Source organism: Coregonus clupeaformis, chromosome 20, assembly GCF_020615455.1.
Source record: "Coregonus clupeaformis isolate EN_2021a chromosome 20, ASM2061545v1, whole genome shotgun sequence".
NCBI lineage: Eukaryota > Metazoa > Chordata > Actinopteri > Salmoniformes > Salmonidae > Coregonus > Coregonus clupeaformis.
Genome location: NC_059211.1, coordinates 22,393,992 through 22,411,280, shown reverse-complemented (window position 1 = coordinate 22,411,280; position 17,289 = coordinate 22,393,992). Strand labels below are relative to the sequence as shown.

At 44.4% G+C, this 17,289-nt stretch overlaps 2 protein-coding genes across 3 annotated transcripts in view; one reads left to right on the top strand and one right to left on the bottom strand.

Annotated features, from left to right (window-relative positions):
• Positions 1–11,651, top strand: part of wwtr1 (WW domain containing transcription regulator 1) — a 72,531-nt gene extending 60,880 nt beyond the window's left edge. The window contains exons 4-6 of one of the 2 annotated variants that reach the window (XM_041840602.2): positions 4,997–5,127; positions 5,638–5,753; positions 8,562–11,651. In XM_041840602.2, coding sequence (XP_041696536.1) covers positions 4,997–5,127; positions 5,638–5,753; positions 8,562–8,746 — 432 coding nt within the window. In that variant the 3' untranslated portion in view covers positions 8,747–11,651. Of the gene's footprint in view, positions 1–4,993; positions 5,128–5,637; positions 5,754–8,561 lie in introns of both variants that reach the window. The other variant, XM_041840601.2, reaches the window with a different exon arrangement.
• A 2-nt stretch (positions 11,652–11,653) lies between these two features.
• Positions 11,654–16,865, bottom strand: tm4sf4 (transmembrane 4 L six family member 4). Its single transcript, XM_041840604.2, has 5 exons — positions 16,521–16,865; positions 15,718–15,807; positions 13,762–13,916; positions 13,229–13,419; positions 11,654–12,838 (listed from the first exon to the last, which is right to left on the bottom strand). The coding sequence occupies exons 1-5, from the start codon at positions 16,692–16,694 to the stop codon at positions 12,834–12,836; spliced, it is 615 nt and encodes a 204-aa protein (XP_041696538.1). The 5' UTR covers positions 16,695–16,865; the 3' UTR covers positions 11,654–12,833.
• Positions 16,866–17,289: the final 424 nt, after the last annotated feature.

The window sequence follows — 17,289 nt, the reverse complement described above, 5'->3', positions numbered from 1 at the left end:
TGATTTCCGTTCAAAATCCTATTTTCCTAACCCAAACACTAAACTTAACTCCTAAACCTAACCACTAACCCCTAACCCTAATTCTAACACTAATTGTAACCCTAACCCTATCCCCTAAGCTTAAAATAGCCTTTGTCCTAATGGAGACATGGGAATTGTCCCAACGAGGGAGAATATTTCTTGTATTACTATCCTTTTAGGGACTTTTGTGTATTCTAGGTCCCTTCAAGAAGAACACACACACACACACACACACACACACACACACACACACAAACACAAACAAGCCAGCACATCACGTGCCTCCTCCGAGCACAATGAGTAAAGGCTTTCCCAGAAGACTCTCAGAAAGACAGCCAATGGAGCTCTTAGCTGGACAGTAGTTTGTTTTGAGCGCAGGCTTTGGGCCTTTCTATGGAGTAGGGGGGGGTGGGGAGTAAACATTAGCGCCCACTAGTGGCCGAAGGGGGTAGCTACCAGCGACTCTATTCTCTCTGTTATTCTAGACCACCTGCTCATCCACTTACAGGAAGGCAGGCTCACATAGAGAGAGAGAGAGATGCACACCAGTTTGTTTACCACCTTTTATTGTCCAGCCAGTGACCTCAACCAGGAAGTGTTTATCTCACCCAGAACTCCATGGCTCTGTCGGCCCATCCTGAGCACTTAGCAGCACTGGCTGGGGTCTGTGTGGTTGGCCAGGGGTAGGGGAGAAGCGTTGTTAGTGTGTGTTATAGGGCTGTGTGTGAGTGTGTTATAGGGGTGTGTGTGTGTGTGTGTGTTATAGGGGTGTGTGTGTGTGTGTTATAGGGGTGTGTGTGTTATAGGGGTGTGTGTGAGTGTGTTATAGGGCTGTGTGTGTGTGTTATAGGGGTGTGTGTGAGTGTGTGTGTGTTATAGGGCTGTGTGTGAGTGTGTTATAGGGGTGTGTGTGTGTGTGTGTGTGTGTGTTATAGCGGTGTGTGAGTGTGTTATAGGGGTGAGTGTGTGTGTGTGTGTGAGTGTGTGTGTTATAGGGGTGTGTGTGAGTGTGTTATAGGGGTGTGTGTGTTATAGGGGTGTGTGTGTGTGTTATAGGGGTGTGTGTGAGTGTGTTATAGGGGTGTGTGAGTGTGTGTGTGTTATAGGGGTGTGTGTGAGTGTGTGTGTGTTATAGGGCTGTGTGTGAGTGTGTTATAGGGGTGTGTGTGTGTGTGTGTGTGTGTGTGTGTGTGTGTGTGTGTGTGTTATAGCGGTGTGTGAGTGTGTTATAGGGGTGAGTGTGTGTGTGTGTGTGTTATAGGGGTGTGTGTGTGAGTGTGTTATAGGGGTGTGTGTGTGTGTGTGTTATAGGGGGTGTGTGTGTGTGTGTGTTATAGGGGTGTGTGTGTGTGTGTGTTATAGGGGTGTGTGTGAGTGTGTGAGTGTGTTATAGGGGTGTGTGTGTGTGTGTGTGTGTGTTATAGGGGTGTGTGTGTGTGTGTGTTATAGGGGTGTGTGTGAGTGTGTGAGTGTGTTATAGGGGTGTGTGTGTGTGTGTGTGTGTTATAGGGGTGTGTGTGTGTGTGTGTGAGTGTGTTATAGGGGTGTGTGTGTGTGTGTGTGTGTGTTATAGGGGTGTGTGTGTGTGTGTTATAGGGGTGTGTGTGTGTGTGTGTGTGTGTGTTATGGTGTGTGTGTGTGTGTGTGTGTGTTATAGGGGTGTGTGTGTGAGTGTGTTATAGGGGTGTGTGTGTGTGTTATAGGGGTGTGTGTGTGTGTGTTATAGGGGTGAGTGTGTGTGTGTGTTATAGGGGTGAGTGTGTGTGTGTTATAGGGGTGTGTGTGTGTGTGTTATAGGGGTGTGTGTGAGTGTGTTATAGGGGTGTGTGTGTGTGTGTTTATAGGGGTGTGTGTGTGTGTGTGTTATAGGGGTGTGTGTGTGAGTGTGTTATAGGGGTGTGTGTGTGTGTGTGTGTTATAGGGGTGTGTGTGTGTGTGTGTTATAGGGGTGAGTGAGTGTGTGTGTTATAGGGGTGTGTGTGTGTGTGTTATAGGGGTGAGTGTGTGTGTTATAGGGGTGTGTGTGTGTGTGTGTTATAGGGGTGTGTGTGTGTTATAGGGGTGTGTGTATATACATATATTCTGACAGTAGCTTCTCTAATTTCCGCTGTCCTCTCCTAGACGATCTCGCTGCTCTGGTCTGTGTGACGGTCTGGAGGTAGATCCCTTTAACCTCTCTGTTCACTACCTTATATACAGTGAGAGAGAAAAAGTATTTGATCCCCTGCTGATTTTGTACGTTTGCCCACTGACAAAGACATGATCAGTCTGTAATTTTAATGGTAGGTTTATTTGAACAGTGAGAGACAGAATAACAACAAAAAAATCCAGAAAAAACGCATGTCAAAAATGTTATAAATTGATTTGCATTTTAATGAGGGAAATAAGTATTTGACCCCTCTGCAAAACATGACTTAGTACTTGGTGGCAAAACCCTTGTTGGCAATCACAGAGGTCAGACGTTTCTTGTAGTTGGCCACCAGGTTTGCACACATCTCAGGAGGGATTTTGTTCCACTCCTCTTTGCAGATCTTCTCCAAGTCATTAAGGTTTTGAGGCTGACGTTTGGCAACTTGAACCTTCAGCTTCCTACACAGATTTTCTATGGGATGAAGGTCTGGAGACTGGCTAGGTCACTCCAGGACCTTAATGTGCTTCTTCTTGAGCCACTCCTTTACATTTTCATTACATTTACGTCATTAGCAGACGCTCTTATCCAGAGTGACTTACAGTTAGTGAGTGCATACATTATTTTTTTATTTTCATATTGGCCCCCCCTGGGAATCGAACCCACAACCCTGGCATTGCAAACGCCATGCTCTACCAACTGAGCTACATCCCTGCCGGCCATTCCCTCCCCTACCCTGGACGACGCTGGGCCAATTGTGCGCTGCCCCATGGGTCTCCCGGTCGTGGCCGGCTACGACAGAGCCTGGATTCGAACCAGGATCTGTAGTGGCACAGCTAGCACTGCGATGCATTGCCTTAGACCACTGCGCCACTCTGTGTGTTTTGGGTCATTGACCACTGCCTTGGCCGTGTGTTTTGGGTCATTGTCATGCTGGAATACCCATCCACGACCCATTTTCAATGCCCTGGCTGAGGGAAGGAGGTTCTCACCCAAGATTTGACGGTACATGGCCCCGTCCATCGTCCCTTTGATGCGGTGAAGTTGTCCTGTCCCCTTAGCAGAAAAACACCCCCAAAGCATAATGTTTCCACCTCCATGTTTGACGGTGGGGATGGTGTTCTTGGGGTCATAGGCAGCATTCCTCCTCCTCCAAACACGGCGAGTTGAGTTGGTGCCAAAGAGGTCCATTTTGGTCTCATCTGACCACAACACTTTCACCCAGTTCTCCTCTGAATCATTCAGATGTTCATTGGCAAATTTCAGATGGCCCTGTATATGTGCTTTCTTGAGCAGGGGGACCTTGCGGGCGCTGCAGGATTTCAGTCCTTCACGGCGTAGTTTGTTACCAATTGTTTTCTTGGTGACTATGGTCCCAGCTGCCTTGAGATCATTGACAAGATCCTCCCGTGTAGTTCTGGGCTGATTCCTCACCGTTCTCATGATCATTGCAACTCCGCAAGGTGAGATCTTGCATGGAGCCCCAGGCCGAGGGAGATTGACAGGTCTTTTGTATTTCTTCCATTTGCGAATAATCACACCAACTGTTGTCACCTTCTCACCAAGCTGCTTGGCGATGGTCTTGTAGCCCATTTCAGCCTTGTGTAGGTCTACAATCTTGTCCCTGACATCCTTGGAGAGCTCTTTGGTCTTGGCCATGGTGGAGAGTTTGGAATCTGATTGATTGATTGCTTCTGTGGACAGGTGTCTTTTTATACAGGTAACAAGCTGAGATTAGGAGCACTCCCTTTAAGAGTGTGCTCCTAATCTCAGCTCGTTACCTGTATAAAAGACACCTGGGAGCCAGAAATCTTTCTGATTGAGATGGGGTCAAATACTTATTTCCCTCATTATAATGCAAATCAATTTATAACATTTTTGACATGCGTTTTTCTGGATTTATTTGTTGTTATTCTGTCTCTCACTGTTCAAATAAACCTACCGTTAAAATGATAGACTGATCATTTCTTTGTCAGTGGGCAAACATACAAAATCAGCAGGGGATCAAATACTTTTTTCCCTCACTGTAAGTGTTGTGTTCAGTCCATACAGCTCCAATGTCACACTAATCGACATTGTTATAAAGCCTCTATTCAGCGGCCTGGGCGGAAAGCCCCTTCCCTTTACAGATACATCCAGCCATTTGTTATACTCACTGCCCATCAGATGAATGGGAAGCTGGTGTTTCTCAGGTGACTGTGCACTGGGAGTTAGTTGAGCCCCAGGCGGGGAGACTGACACGACCCAACCCTAGAAACCGTGTCAGGGCAGTGGCACAGGTGAAGGGTAGTCCGCCCCCCACTCCCTCCCTCCTAGTCCCACCAGTGTAGACCTGTCTTTGTGTGTGTGGGTAAGATTATCTTATGGCAGAAAGCACAAACATGTCACTTATTCCGTGGCCCACATCCTTTAAGACTATTAGCCAATCCCGTCCTGAGGCACTGTGTGTGTGTGTGTGTGTGTGTGTGTGTGTGTGTGTGTGTGTGTGTGTGTGTGTGTGTCTTCACATCAGATAATTGCTGTGTAATTCACACACTCACTACCATATTATTAAGGCCTGAAAAAACACTACTTGGTTAATTTTCCTGGAGTAGTTGGAAGAAGCAGATTCTGTTATGGAGTCAGCAAATGTTTCTCCTCAAGTGCAGTAGCACACAATGTGTTCTTGAACAATAATGAACATAGTTTCAGTAATCTTGAATCTCTCCTCCTCCCCCTCCTCTCTCCCCTCTTCTCTCACCCCTCCCTCTCCTCCCCTCTTCTCTCTCCCCCTCCTCTCTTCTCCTCTTCTCTCTCCCCCTCCGCTCCTCTCCATCCCCCGTGCTGCCTATTGCTTTCCCCTAGGAGGTGGCGCTGTGTAGACAGCTCCCCTTGGACTCTGAGAGCATGGCACCAGTGCCCACTCCCTGTGGAAACCCTGCCCAGCCCATGACCCAGGGTAACATGCCCACCAACGGGTCCGACCCCTTCCTCAACAGGCAAGTGCACTCCTGACTCCTCCCATATGTTACTCAACTCAATTCAAGGGCTTTATTGGCATGGGAAACATATGTTAACATTGCCAAAGCAAGTGAAATAGATCATAAACAAAAGTGAAATAAACAATAAAAAACATTAAACATTACACTCACAGAAGTTCCAAAGGAATAGAGACATTTCAAATGTCATATTATGGCTGTGTACAGTGTTGTAATGATATCTCTCTCTGTTGCTTCTCATCTCTCTCTCTCTCTCTCTCTCTCTCTCTCTCTCTCTCTCTCTCTCTCTCTCTCTCTCTCTCTCTCTCTCTCTCTCTCTCTCTCTCTCTCTCTCTCCCCTCATTCTCCCTTCTTTCTCAACACCCCCTCTCCCCTCTGCCTCTCTCCCTCTCCTCCTTCTCCTCTCAGCCAGTCTTCTGCTTTCAGTTTTCAAGCTGTGGTGTGTGATCCAGTTGGTTATTAGACGGGATCTGTTTATTACTAAGGTTTTTCTTCCTCTGTGCTCCACAGTGGTCACTTCCAGCACTCCCGGGAGCAGAGCACAGACAGTGGCCTGGGGCTGGGCTGTTACAGCATCCCCACCACCCCAGAGGACTTCCTCAATAACATGGAGGAGATGGACACAGGTAGCATACACTTCATTTTACATATTTACATTTTAGTCATTTAGCAGACGCTCTTATCCAGAGCGACTTACAGTTAGTGAATACATATTTTTTTATACTGGCCCCCCGTGGGAATCGAACCCACAACCCTGGCGTTGCAAACGCCATGCTCTATCAACTGAGCTACATCCCTGCCGGCCATTCCCTCCCCTACCCTGGACGACGCTGGGCCAATTGTGCGCCGCCCATGAGTCTCCCGGTCGCGGCCGGCTGCGACAGAGCCTGGATTCGAACCAGGATCTCTAGTGGCACAGTTAGCACTGCGATGCAGTGCCTTAGACCACTGCGCCACTCACTGTCTCTCGCCCTCTCTCGCCTTCTCTCTCTCTCTCGCCTCTCTCTCTCTCTCGCCTCTCTCTCTCTCTCTCTTTCGCCTCTCTCTCTCTCTCTCTCTCGCCTTCTCTCGCTCTTTCGCCTCTCTCTCTCTCTCTCTCTCTCTCTCTCTCTCTCTCTCGCCTTCTCTCTCTCGCCTTCTCTCTCTCTCGCCTTCTCTCTCTCTCGCCTTCTCTCGCTCTCTCTTGCCTTCTCTCTCTCTCTCTCGCCTTCTCTCTCTCTCTCTCTCTCGCTCGCTCGCTCGCTCTCTCTCTCTCTCTCTCTCGCTTTCTCTCTCTCTCTCTCTCGCCTCCTCTCTCTCTCTCTCTCTCTCTCTCTCTCGCCTTCTCTCTCTCTCGCCTTCTCTCAATCTCTCTCGCCTTCTCTCTCTCTCTCTCTCGCCTTCTCTCTCTCTCGCCTTCTCTCTCTCTCGCCTTCTCTCTCTCTCGCCTTCTCTCAATCTCTCTCGCCTTCTCTCAATCTCTCTCGCCTTCTCGCTTTCTCTCTCTCTCGCCTTCTCGCTCTCTCTCGCCTTCTCTCTCTCTCTCGCCTTCTCTCTCTCTCTCTCACCTTCTCTCTCTCTCTCGCCTTCTCTCTCTCTCTTGCGTTCTCCCTCTCACCTTCTCTCTCTCTCGCCTCCTCTCTCTCTCTCTCTCTCTCGCGCCTTCTCTCTCTCTCTCTCGCCTTCTCTCTCTCTGCCTTCTCTCTCTCTCGCCTTCTCTCTCTCTCTCTCTCTCTCTCTCGCCCTCTCTCTCTCTCGCCCTCTCTCTCTCTCGCCCTCTCTCTCTCTCTCGCCCTCTCTCTCTCTCTCGCCCTCTCTCTCTCTCTCTCTCTCTCTCTCTCTCTCTCTCTCTCTCTCTCTCTCTCTCTCTCTCTCACTACTACTACTACTACTACTACTACTACTACCATCACCATTACTTGTACCACCACTACCATCACTTCTACCACCACTACCATCATCATTATTAATACCACCGCTGCCATCATCATTACTACCATTACTACCACCACCATTACTACTACCACTACATCATCATTACTACTACCACCACTACATCATCATTACTACTACCACTACCATCATCATTACTACTACCACTACATCATCATTACTACTACCACCACTACATCATCATTACTACTACCACTACCATCATCATTACTACTACCACTACCACCACCATTACTACTACCACTACCATCATCATCATTACTACTACCACTACATCATCATTACTACTACCACTACATCATCGTTACTACTACCACCACTACATCACCATTACTACCACCACTACATCATCATTACTACTACCACTACATCATCATTACTACTACCACCACTACATCACCATTACTACCACCACTACATCATTACTACTACTACTACCACTACATCATTACTACTACTACTACCACTACATCATTACTACTACCACCACTACATCATCATTACTACCACCACTACATCATCGTTACTACTACTACCACTACATCATTACTACTACTACTACCACTACATCATCATTACTACTACCACCACTACATCATCATTACTACTACCACTACATCATCATTACTACTACCACCACTACATCACCATTACTACCACCACTACATCATCATTACTACTACCACTACATCATCATTACTACTACCACCACTACATCACCATTACTACCACCACTACATCATCATTACTACTACCACTACTATTACCATCATTACTACCACTACTATTACCATCATTACTACCACTACTATTACCATCATTACTACCACTACCATCACCATTACTACTACCACCACTACCACTAATAATAATAATAATAATATGCCAGTTAGCAGACGCTTTTATCCAAAGCGACTTACAGTCCCACCATCATTACTACTACCACTACATCATTACTACTACCACCACTACATCATCATTACTACCACCACTACATCATCGTTACTACTACTACCACTACATCATTACTACTACTACTACCACTACATCATCATTACTACTACCACCACTACATCATCATTACTACTACCACTACATCATCATTACTACTACCACCACTACATCATCATTACTACTACCACCACTACATCATCGTTACTACTACTACCACTACATCATCATTACTACTACCACCACTACATCATCATTACTACTACCATCACCATTACTACTACCACCACTACATCATCATTACTACTACCACTACATCATCATTACTATTACCACCACTACATCACCATTACTACCACCACTACATCATCATTACTACTACTATTACCATCATTACTACCACTACTATTACCATCATTACTACCACTACTATTACCATCATTACTACCACTACCATCACCATTACTACTACCACCACTACCACTACCACCATCATTAAACTGCTTTCATTACTCTCTCTCACTGACTGACTCTCCCTCCTCCCCCTCCAGGTGAGAGCATGGCCCAGGCGGGCAGTATGAACGTGTCCCAGCACAGTGGCTTCCCAGACTTCCTGGACTCCCTGCCAGGGACCAACGTGGACCTGGGAACCCTGGAGGGAGCGGACCTCATCCCCATTCTTAACGATGTGGAGTCGGTCCTCAACAAGAGCGAGCCCTTCCTCACCTGGCTGTAAACACACACACACACACACACACATCTTCTACAAACATACACACGTATACACATACACACATGTACAACCCTGAACACGCAGACCAACACACAGGACGAAAGACTCCACATATCTAAAGACTCTTACTGTCTCTGCTGCCTTTTAGATACCTATTCAAATCAGCTTAGTCTCTTTTCCTCAGACTTCTCCATATGTACAGTGATATTACGCTCTGTTCGTCTGTCCACCCTCTGCCTGCCAGACCACCTATCAATCTGGTGGTCTGTAAGATGTATTAACCAAAGCCTTTAGAGAACAAAAACGAATCAAATCAAAACATGAATACTGTATTGGTAACAAAGTTAGTAGTTTTGTATGTTCTGTAAGACTCGCCCACCCTGGTTTTGGAATCACAATAGATGTAATTTTTTTTTACAGATTCACTGTCTCTCTTGGGGTGACTCTCCTATGTGGAACAAGAAAAATAGATATAAAATAATTGGCCTCCAATGGTAATGCTTTGCCATGACAAAACGTATGCAGGGAGGCTTTTTTTTTTAACCAATAGGTGGAGCTATTGCTTAAGCTACTGTAGTTGTATGAAATGGATCTTTACTGGCTACAAGGCTGTCCATATGTAGGTTCCTGGTATAAAGTGCAACTCTGTCGGCTACAGCACTGTTAAACCTTCTTATCTAACAAATTATCTATCACCAACAGTATTTTAACTGTCAGTTTGGGTTTGAATTAAAAACCCACATTGTTACTGTTGTTTCTGTTCATAAAAACAAACTTCAGATTCACTTCTACATCAGCATTAGTAGCCATGAGAACAAAGTGTGTTGTATACCAAATAATGTTTCCTGTTGTTCGCTACAATGTCACTACAAAAGCTTTAAAACTTTAAAAGTGTTCTGTTTGATTTTTAAACTGAACTGTTTTTAGTTTTTTTGTCATTTTAATAATTGTACTCCATTGTAGCTAATTGAACACTAAAAGCTCATGCCTCAGTTATGCAATGACGTAGAATTCTGTATTATAATACGTACACTTTTTATATCATACTATAGTATTCGTTTTTTTTCTAATCTGTAAAATAGCCTAGATGGGTTCTTGCCATCTGGCGCCATTGTAGGACTTCTAATATAGACGTTGCATTTTTTTTTTGTATTGATTAAGAGCTATGATTCTATTTTTGTTATTTTGAAAAAAAATGAAATTGAGATTTCAAAGCACTACAAATCAGCAAGGGATTTAAAGATATCTGATCATGAAGTGAATGTTGAAGTTAGATGATCACCAGAAGCTCCCACTAGACGTTTTGTTTCAATATGCATTGAGGCTTGATAATCCTTCATAAACAAACTCTCTCCTTGGTCTTCTGTCTGTCTTTGGGCTTGCAAAGGACAATTTTTTTTTCTAATATCTGTTCTGCGGGGAAATATGCAACAATAGTGTTTTATATGGCCTGAGATTATCGTGTCTATACGTTTAGAGGACTTTTAGTGAATTGTCAGATTGGATTGGCATGGGGTTGGCATTCTGATCTTGTTTTAACGTGCCAGACCCACAACACAATCTGCTATGATCTTTTTTTTTTCTTCTACATTTGTCTCAGTTTTTGTATTTGCATGTTGATTGACATATTTGCTATTCCTAGCATTAGGTGGTCTATAGCCCGACCTTATATTGGGACTATACTGAGTCTGGTTGCTGTGTAGAACGTTAGAACTAAGAAAGCGATGGATCCTGGGAAGGGGCAGGTGAATAGAGGAGGAGGTGTGGGGGTGGGGGGGTTGAGTTTAGGGAGGGTGAAGGGGGTAATCAACGCACGCCAAAACACTGCTTTTCAGCGCGCCGGGCCAACGCCACACACGGCATCCTAATGTCAAGGTGACGGTGTGAAGAGGGGTGTGAGAGGGGGCACACTGTCACCACTACCACCTGTGCCCTTGGAGTGGTGTGGATTGGGGGGAGAGGGTGTGGATTGGTTTCAGAGTTTGGAGGCCTCTATTACCCAAGCATGGCCAAAGAAGGCTAGCTCTGACATTGCTAGCAACATGCTAACTCATGCCCAGGCCCAGCTGATGAAAAGGGCTCCAGCGAGAGGTGATGAGATCTTTTGAGAATCAGACAGCAAGGTTAACTAGTCCGATCATACAGCTGCCTCTCTTGGTGTCTCTGTGTCAGGGAGGTTCCCTGTTTTGTGTTTTCGGTTGAATGACGTGCTGTTCCAGCTCTAATGACACAAGCCAGAGGAGCACTAAAGGGGGGGGACACTGGGCAGGGCTGTCTGTGCACCATTACCGGGGACACAATTCAAGGTTGCACCAGTTCGGGTGGACATAATTCAAGGTTGCACCATTATGAAGGGCACAAGTTTTTAAATGTTTGAGAAAATGGACGATAGCATTTTTTTTTATCAGATTGTCTTTTTGTAAATCTATACTTTGGAGGATATAAAGACCAGATGGAGAGATGGATTGATTCTGTGAGACCATAGGGGCATGAACGCAGTGGTGGCGTTATACCATTTAAAGGGTTTGAGGAAATGGTTTGGTGTGGAGCACACGTTTTTGACTAGAGGTGCATAGAGTGGTATGACATGGAATGGAATAGGCAGGATAACGCTGTAGCAATATATAGCTCAGTATAGCGCGTTGGTTAGGCTACGGCTGCACGGTAGGACGGGACGGGACGGGGGGGGGTGTGTTGTCAGTAGTTACAGGGTTCTTGGAATGTTGAAGGCATGCTCATTGGTTGTGAAAATCAAACTAACAAAATGGCCGTGTACTGTATCCTATCATGGCAGTGTGGACTTCCATTTTTACATGATGTAACCTCGGCAAGGAGTCTCTGAAAATTACAGTAATATGTTTAAAAAATATATTTTAAAAAATAATAATAAAATGGAGTCAAAACCATGGATCTTTGTGTTTTTTTTTTTATTGATGCCATTTATTACAGAAGCTCACTGTTGATCACTGATATCACAACAACCCACGGATCACACATAACCGTACATAGAACCAAAAATTACCTGAGAACATTATTACTCTCTAGGTAAAATAAGCTAGTATACAAAACAGCATACGCCACCATTGTAATACAACTCCATACATCAGGGAGCAGTCTTATTACCCCCCCCCCCCAAGGCCAACTAGGTCTACCCAGAGGCATATATTTAGAAATGTATATAAAGTAGAAGTTCATTTAGATTTTTATTTATTTAGCCAGGATAGTCCACTCGGTAAACAACTTCCACTGTTTTCCAGAGAGTCCTGGGTTAACGTTCTAACGATAATGTAAATGCATAGCCCTGGTTCTACCATTTTTAGCATCTATATATGTAAATAGGGTTGGAGAAAGCTGCATTGCAGTGTTTGTATAATATAGTAGAACCAACGCCTCATAAAGTCACTGAAAACCCAACATGACAGACTCGTTAGTAACCCCGTGGTGGTACACTAAACATTGACACAGAGGAGGGAAGCTTGCCATGTCCCTCCATTAACAGGAACTAGCCAGAATAAAGTGATAAAATGACACCCACAAGCCTACTCCGATAAGACTGACGCAGGTGTGGCCCACCGTGTAGACACACAGTCATAAACCTACATGAAGGGGGTTTTTGTGTGTTTTTGAATATTGAAAATTATGTGCAATTAAAGAGAGAAAGAATTTATTGATTTAACTGATGCCAAGTGTTCTGTTGTCTTTTAAGGTACATCATATGGAATTATATGAAATGTTGAAAGTGCTTTCATGTTTTTAACGTATTGAATAAGAAGTTTGATTTAATTACATATTACCATTTAAAACATTACAAATAGAAATACTTAATGTGGCTCTTAAATGTCCTCGGCTGTCATGAGACCGGCCAGCAAGCTAAAGGCCAGCAAGCTAGTAAATGTCCTCTGCTGTCATGAGACCGGCCAGCAAGCTAAAGGCCAGCAAGCTAGGTAGGTTGGAAATGGTTGAAAAAACATTGTACAAATATTTAACAAAATCATATACACCTCGTAGAAAGCCAGTCAGTGTTGTTGTTGATATAAGAAGTCTTCGGTCTTCTTCTGAAAGGCGCACGGATCCTCAGACTGCACCGTCACTACTCTGAAAGACGAACACAGGACAATAACTTTACAAAAACCATTCAAATCAACTCTTACTCAAATACAAACATATTTATACAGTGTATTAGTGTGTCAATCATGGATGAGCTAGTTGTTGCCAAGCTTACTGAAGTTCATGGAGTTCATGGTCAGATAACACATGGCTGAGAGGTCAGTGACACAGGTGGAAGAACAGGGTCTAGCCATTAGTGGAGGGGTGGGGGTAGGACTGGGACTGGGGCCGGGACTGGGCAGCTCCGGGTCTCATATTGAATTCAATTAATTAAATCAGGTGTGTTCAACTGGAGAAAAATGTATACCAATTGGGCTAATGGGCTAGACTAGAGGTTGATTTGAGATGGGGTGTTTCAATACAACAGGGTCTTCTTACCCCCCCCGCCACAGCAGCCGCAGCAGTCTCCGCAGATGGCGCCGATGAGCCCGTTGATGACCTGGATGGCACAGAGCACAGCCTGCAGCAGACCCATGACCAGCAGCATAGAGAACAGAGTCAGGTGCCAGGTCACGATGCCCACAGGCTGCATACAGCCCTCCCACAGGGTGTGGTTATTCAGGTAGTCACTGGTGGAGAACAGAGAGTTCAGGAAAAAGTTTAATAAGACTCGGCACACTGCAATGTGTCAAAACATGAACAATGTGTTACCAACAATGTGTCAAAACATGAACAATGTGTTACCAACAATGTGTTACCAACAATGTGTCAAAACATGAACAATGTGTTACCAACAATGTGTCAAAACATGAACAATGTGTTACCAACAATGTGTCAAAACATGAACAATGTGTTACCAACAATGTGTTAAAACATGAACAATGTGTTACCAACAATGTGTTACCAACAATGTGTCAAAACATGAACAATGTGTTACCAACAATGTGTTTGAGTGGTAAAACGGTTCTTACCCGTTAACAAAGGGGTTGGTCCACGAAGGGATTGACTCTGCTGTGCCATTGGTGTAGAAACATTTGGGTCCATTATGAATGGCAACAGCAGACACGATGAAGGAGTAGCCGGCCCCCAGAACCCCCACCGCAGCGAAGATGATAGAGGTGAACATCTGAGGAGAAGAAACTGATCATAGTTACAGAGGTCCAATTCAATGAATCAATCTGGGTACTGAACCCAGTCTATCCAAGACAAGTGACTCAATAAGACCATGTTAGTCCACTGAGTTGAAACCTGTGATAGGAAGGACTAAACACTAATCTTCAGGGTTCATACTGTTAGTGGGATGGACCTGTATAAAGCGTTTCAAAGTAGGAGTGCTGATACGGGCCCAGGTCTCATACCAGGATCAGCTTGATACTGTATTTCAGCAAGAGTTATTTCCTTGAACCAACCAACGCAACATTGGACAAGAGATCAATTGATCCTTTTGCCCAGAATCAGTTGAAAGCAACAGCACCCTCCTACAATGCAGTATGGTACCAGTGTGAGATGAAAGGATACTATTGATCAAGTGGTAAGAGAGCTAAATACCTGCTCTTTGTTTTTCCTGTCTGCTGGCCACCAGTATAATGGGGGCTCTGTCCCGATGAGGCATGGGAAAACGCTAGTTGAACTCCCTGCTTTGGGGCGATCAAAATCTATGTGTTATATCTACTGTGTGTGTGTGTGTGTGTGTGTGAGACCTACAATTATGGTGCACTGCTTTGGATGCCCTGTGCTTTAAGGGGAAATTCTGATCCGAGTTAAGCGTGCGTAAATGGAACATAGATCCCTTTTTTATGTTATTTTCTCTCTACGCGTGTTCTGACCTTGAACTTAACCATTAGAATAGCATGCTATTGATTTATTGGGGGTGGGGATCAAATAAATGAAGGTGTGGTGGAGGTGTGTCAAACCTACCGAGTTTATTTATGATTTCTAGAACGTTTTAATTATATGCCCTAGACGTTTCACTGTATATTTCACCATTTTTGATCCTGTTAAATATTGGCCACTATCGGTATCCACTGTCAGTTATACCCACATACATTTATAACTGTCACTTTAGTGTTAGTTTCCTTCGATTTTGCATCATTCCATTCCATTGTTAGTTTGTTCCTGAGGATCGCTAGCATTAGTGGATCATATTAGGCGAACAAGTTGCGCAACGATTTGGGACATGTAGCCTATTTGAATCATTATGGAACTCAGACCACACGTAGCAGTTTAAACCTGGAGCCGGGTGCACGGTTCACGACGACTGGACCGCTGTCATCACACTTCCATGATTAGTGAGGATTATTAGGGTAGATTTATAGGACTACTGTTCAACCCCTATTGTACACACTTCTCACCTTCCAATATTTAATGGATTGAACAATTGAACATGGTAACTTTCAGGATGAATCAAACCACTGTATTTTTGATTCACCAATATATTTTGTGCGTGAGGCGCTCCAAACTTGTTTTTTTATTATGCTTTCCTAACCCTAAATAATAATAATATACAAGATCTGAGTAATTTTTTTATCTACCAATTGGCGCTGAAAAGGAGACGAATATTCATTTATTTACATGGCTTTCTGTCATTGATCCCTAATATTCTGAACCGTTCTCTCCATAATCTAGTGAGTCTATCGTGAAGGAACACCATATTTAAAGAGATGGTTTTAGATAAAATCCACGAGAAAATCTGTTGGCCAGCAAGTGGGAGGGTTTTCAGCTGTTGAATAAAATGTATTCAGTGTGAAAGTGAACCACGCTTGCAAAGGCCATTATGCACCTGTATAAGATACGTTTGAATGCCAACTACTGAGAAGTGCGTAGGACAGGCTTACGTTTCCCTAAGTCTGACTCGGGCCCTTAACTAAACAAAACACCTACAGTATATAGGAAAGCTGCTATGGATCTTTTTGTCCCTATGTACTCACCGCAAATCTCTTTCCACAACTCTCGTTGCCACAGCAACCGCAGCAGTCATTGTTTTTGAGCCCCAGGAAGACCAGCGCTGGGAAGATCATCTGCTCAGAAAGAGATACAGCACACAACCATTAGGATCAGACCGCAACCAGATACACAACCATTAGGATACACAACTATTGGACAGAAAGACATCATACTACCCACAACCATTAGGATAATACCATTAAAACTGAGACTACTGTTTGGCTTTAGAAGCAGAAACAAACTGGTATAATGGACAAGACTTCCACAAAGGCTTTCATTTTGATTATTTCATTGCACCTCATAAAGTATTATACAGTTATAATAGATTCCATCTGTCCCACTCCTGACCTCTCAATCAATATCATGATCTCTCAATTAATATCCTGACCTCTCAATGAATATCCTGACCTCTCAATCAATATCCTGACCTCTCAATGAATATCCTGACCTCTCAATCAATATCCTGACCTCTCAATCAATATCCGAAGCCTAGATTGTCCAGTAGGAAACAAAGCTTTTTAAAAGGGCCATCCATCTCACTAAAGCCATCCTGTCATGGAGACAGCCTCTAGGTCAGTAACTACACCTGTATGTGCCTAACGTCTGTTCACCTGTTTTCTGATAGACTCAATCCAATATTTATACTTTTCTATGTTTCTCCACATGTTGAATAGAGACGTTCAAATACAACCGTTGAAATTAGACATTTTGGACGTTAGAGAGTTACAGTATTAGAAGTTATCAAAAGCCCTTGGCCTTTTCCACTCCCCAGTAACAGTTGACTTACCATAACACCAGATCCTATGATGCCCCCAAAGTACCACACCTCGTCAGTGATGTGGTCATTGTTTTCTGCCACCAGCCCCCCAGGGAACAAGAGCAGGATGTTGCAGAGAACACACAGGATGGCCAGCGGGATCAAGGTGATACCCAGACACTTGGCAAAGCTACCCGAACACATGGTTGATGGTTCACAATCGCCTCAGCAGCTAAAACAGTCACACAACACAGAGCCAAGAGAGGTTCTCTAAAAGTCCAATGGGCTCCCACACAAACTCGTACACGCCTAAAGTGGACCGTAGGTTCCTATATAGGACTATAACCTCCCTGTCCAGAACCACCAAACGGTCTCAGTCCCTCAGATTGGGGAGGGGTGTATATATATATACACCACTGGCTGGATGATGATGTCATGATGACACTGCCTTAAATTGAATTTACAGCCGTTGTGCCATGGCAACCATCTGGTCCGGTTAATATTCTACTTCACGATTTGCCTGCCTGGTCCCAGCCCTGACGGAGAGCGGGACTGGGGTTATTGAACACACTGGCGACCTATTGGAGTCCATTGATGATGAAGACGTTAATCTATGTATGTTGTGTCAATTGACTCTATGTATTTATGTGGAAGCAGCACTCTCTACTTGTCCAAAGTCCAAATTTCCCCCTCGGGGGACAATAAATTAAATCATATCATATCCCACTGGGTTATCAATGGGAGTATGTACCTGCTACTTTATGGTGCTCCATTTTACTCAGTCGATGTTGTAGTGAAA

What these genes read in the sequence shown, in the direction of transcription:
- tm4sf4 (XM_041840604.2), bottom strand. Translation starts at nt 16,694, where the DNA reads ATGTGTTCGGGTAGCTTTGCCAAGTGTCTGGGTATCACCTTGATCCCG. An exon ending in TCATAGGATCTGGTGTTATG is followed by an intron (nt 15,808 to 16,520) that starts GTAAGTCAACTG and finishes CTTTCTGAGCAG; the next exon opens with ATGATCTTCCCAGCGCTGGT. An exon ending in ACCAACCCCTTTGTTAACGG is followed by an intron (nt 13,420 to 13,761) that starts GTAAGAACCGTT and finishes GTTCTCCACCAG; the next exon opens with TGACTACCTGAATAACCACA.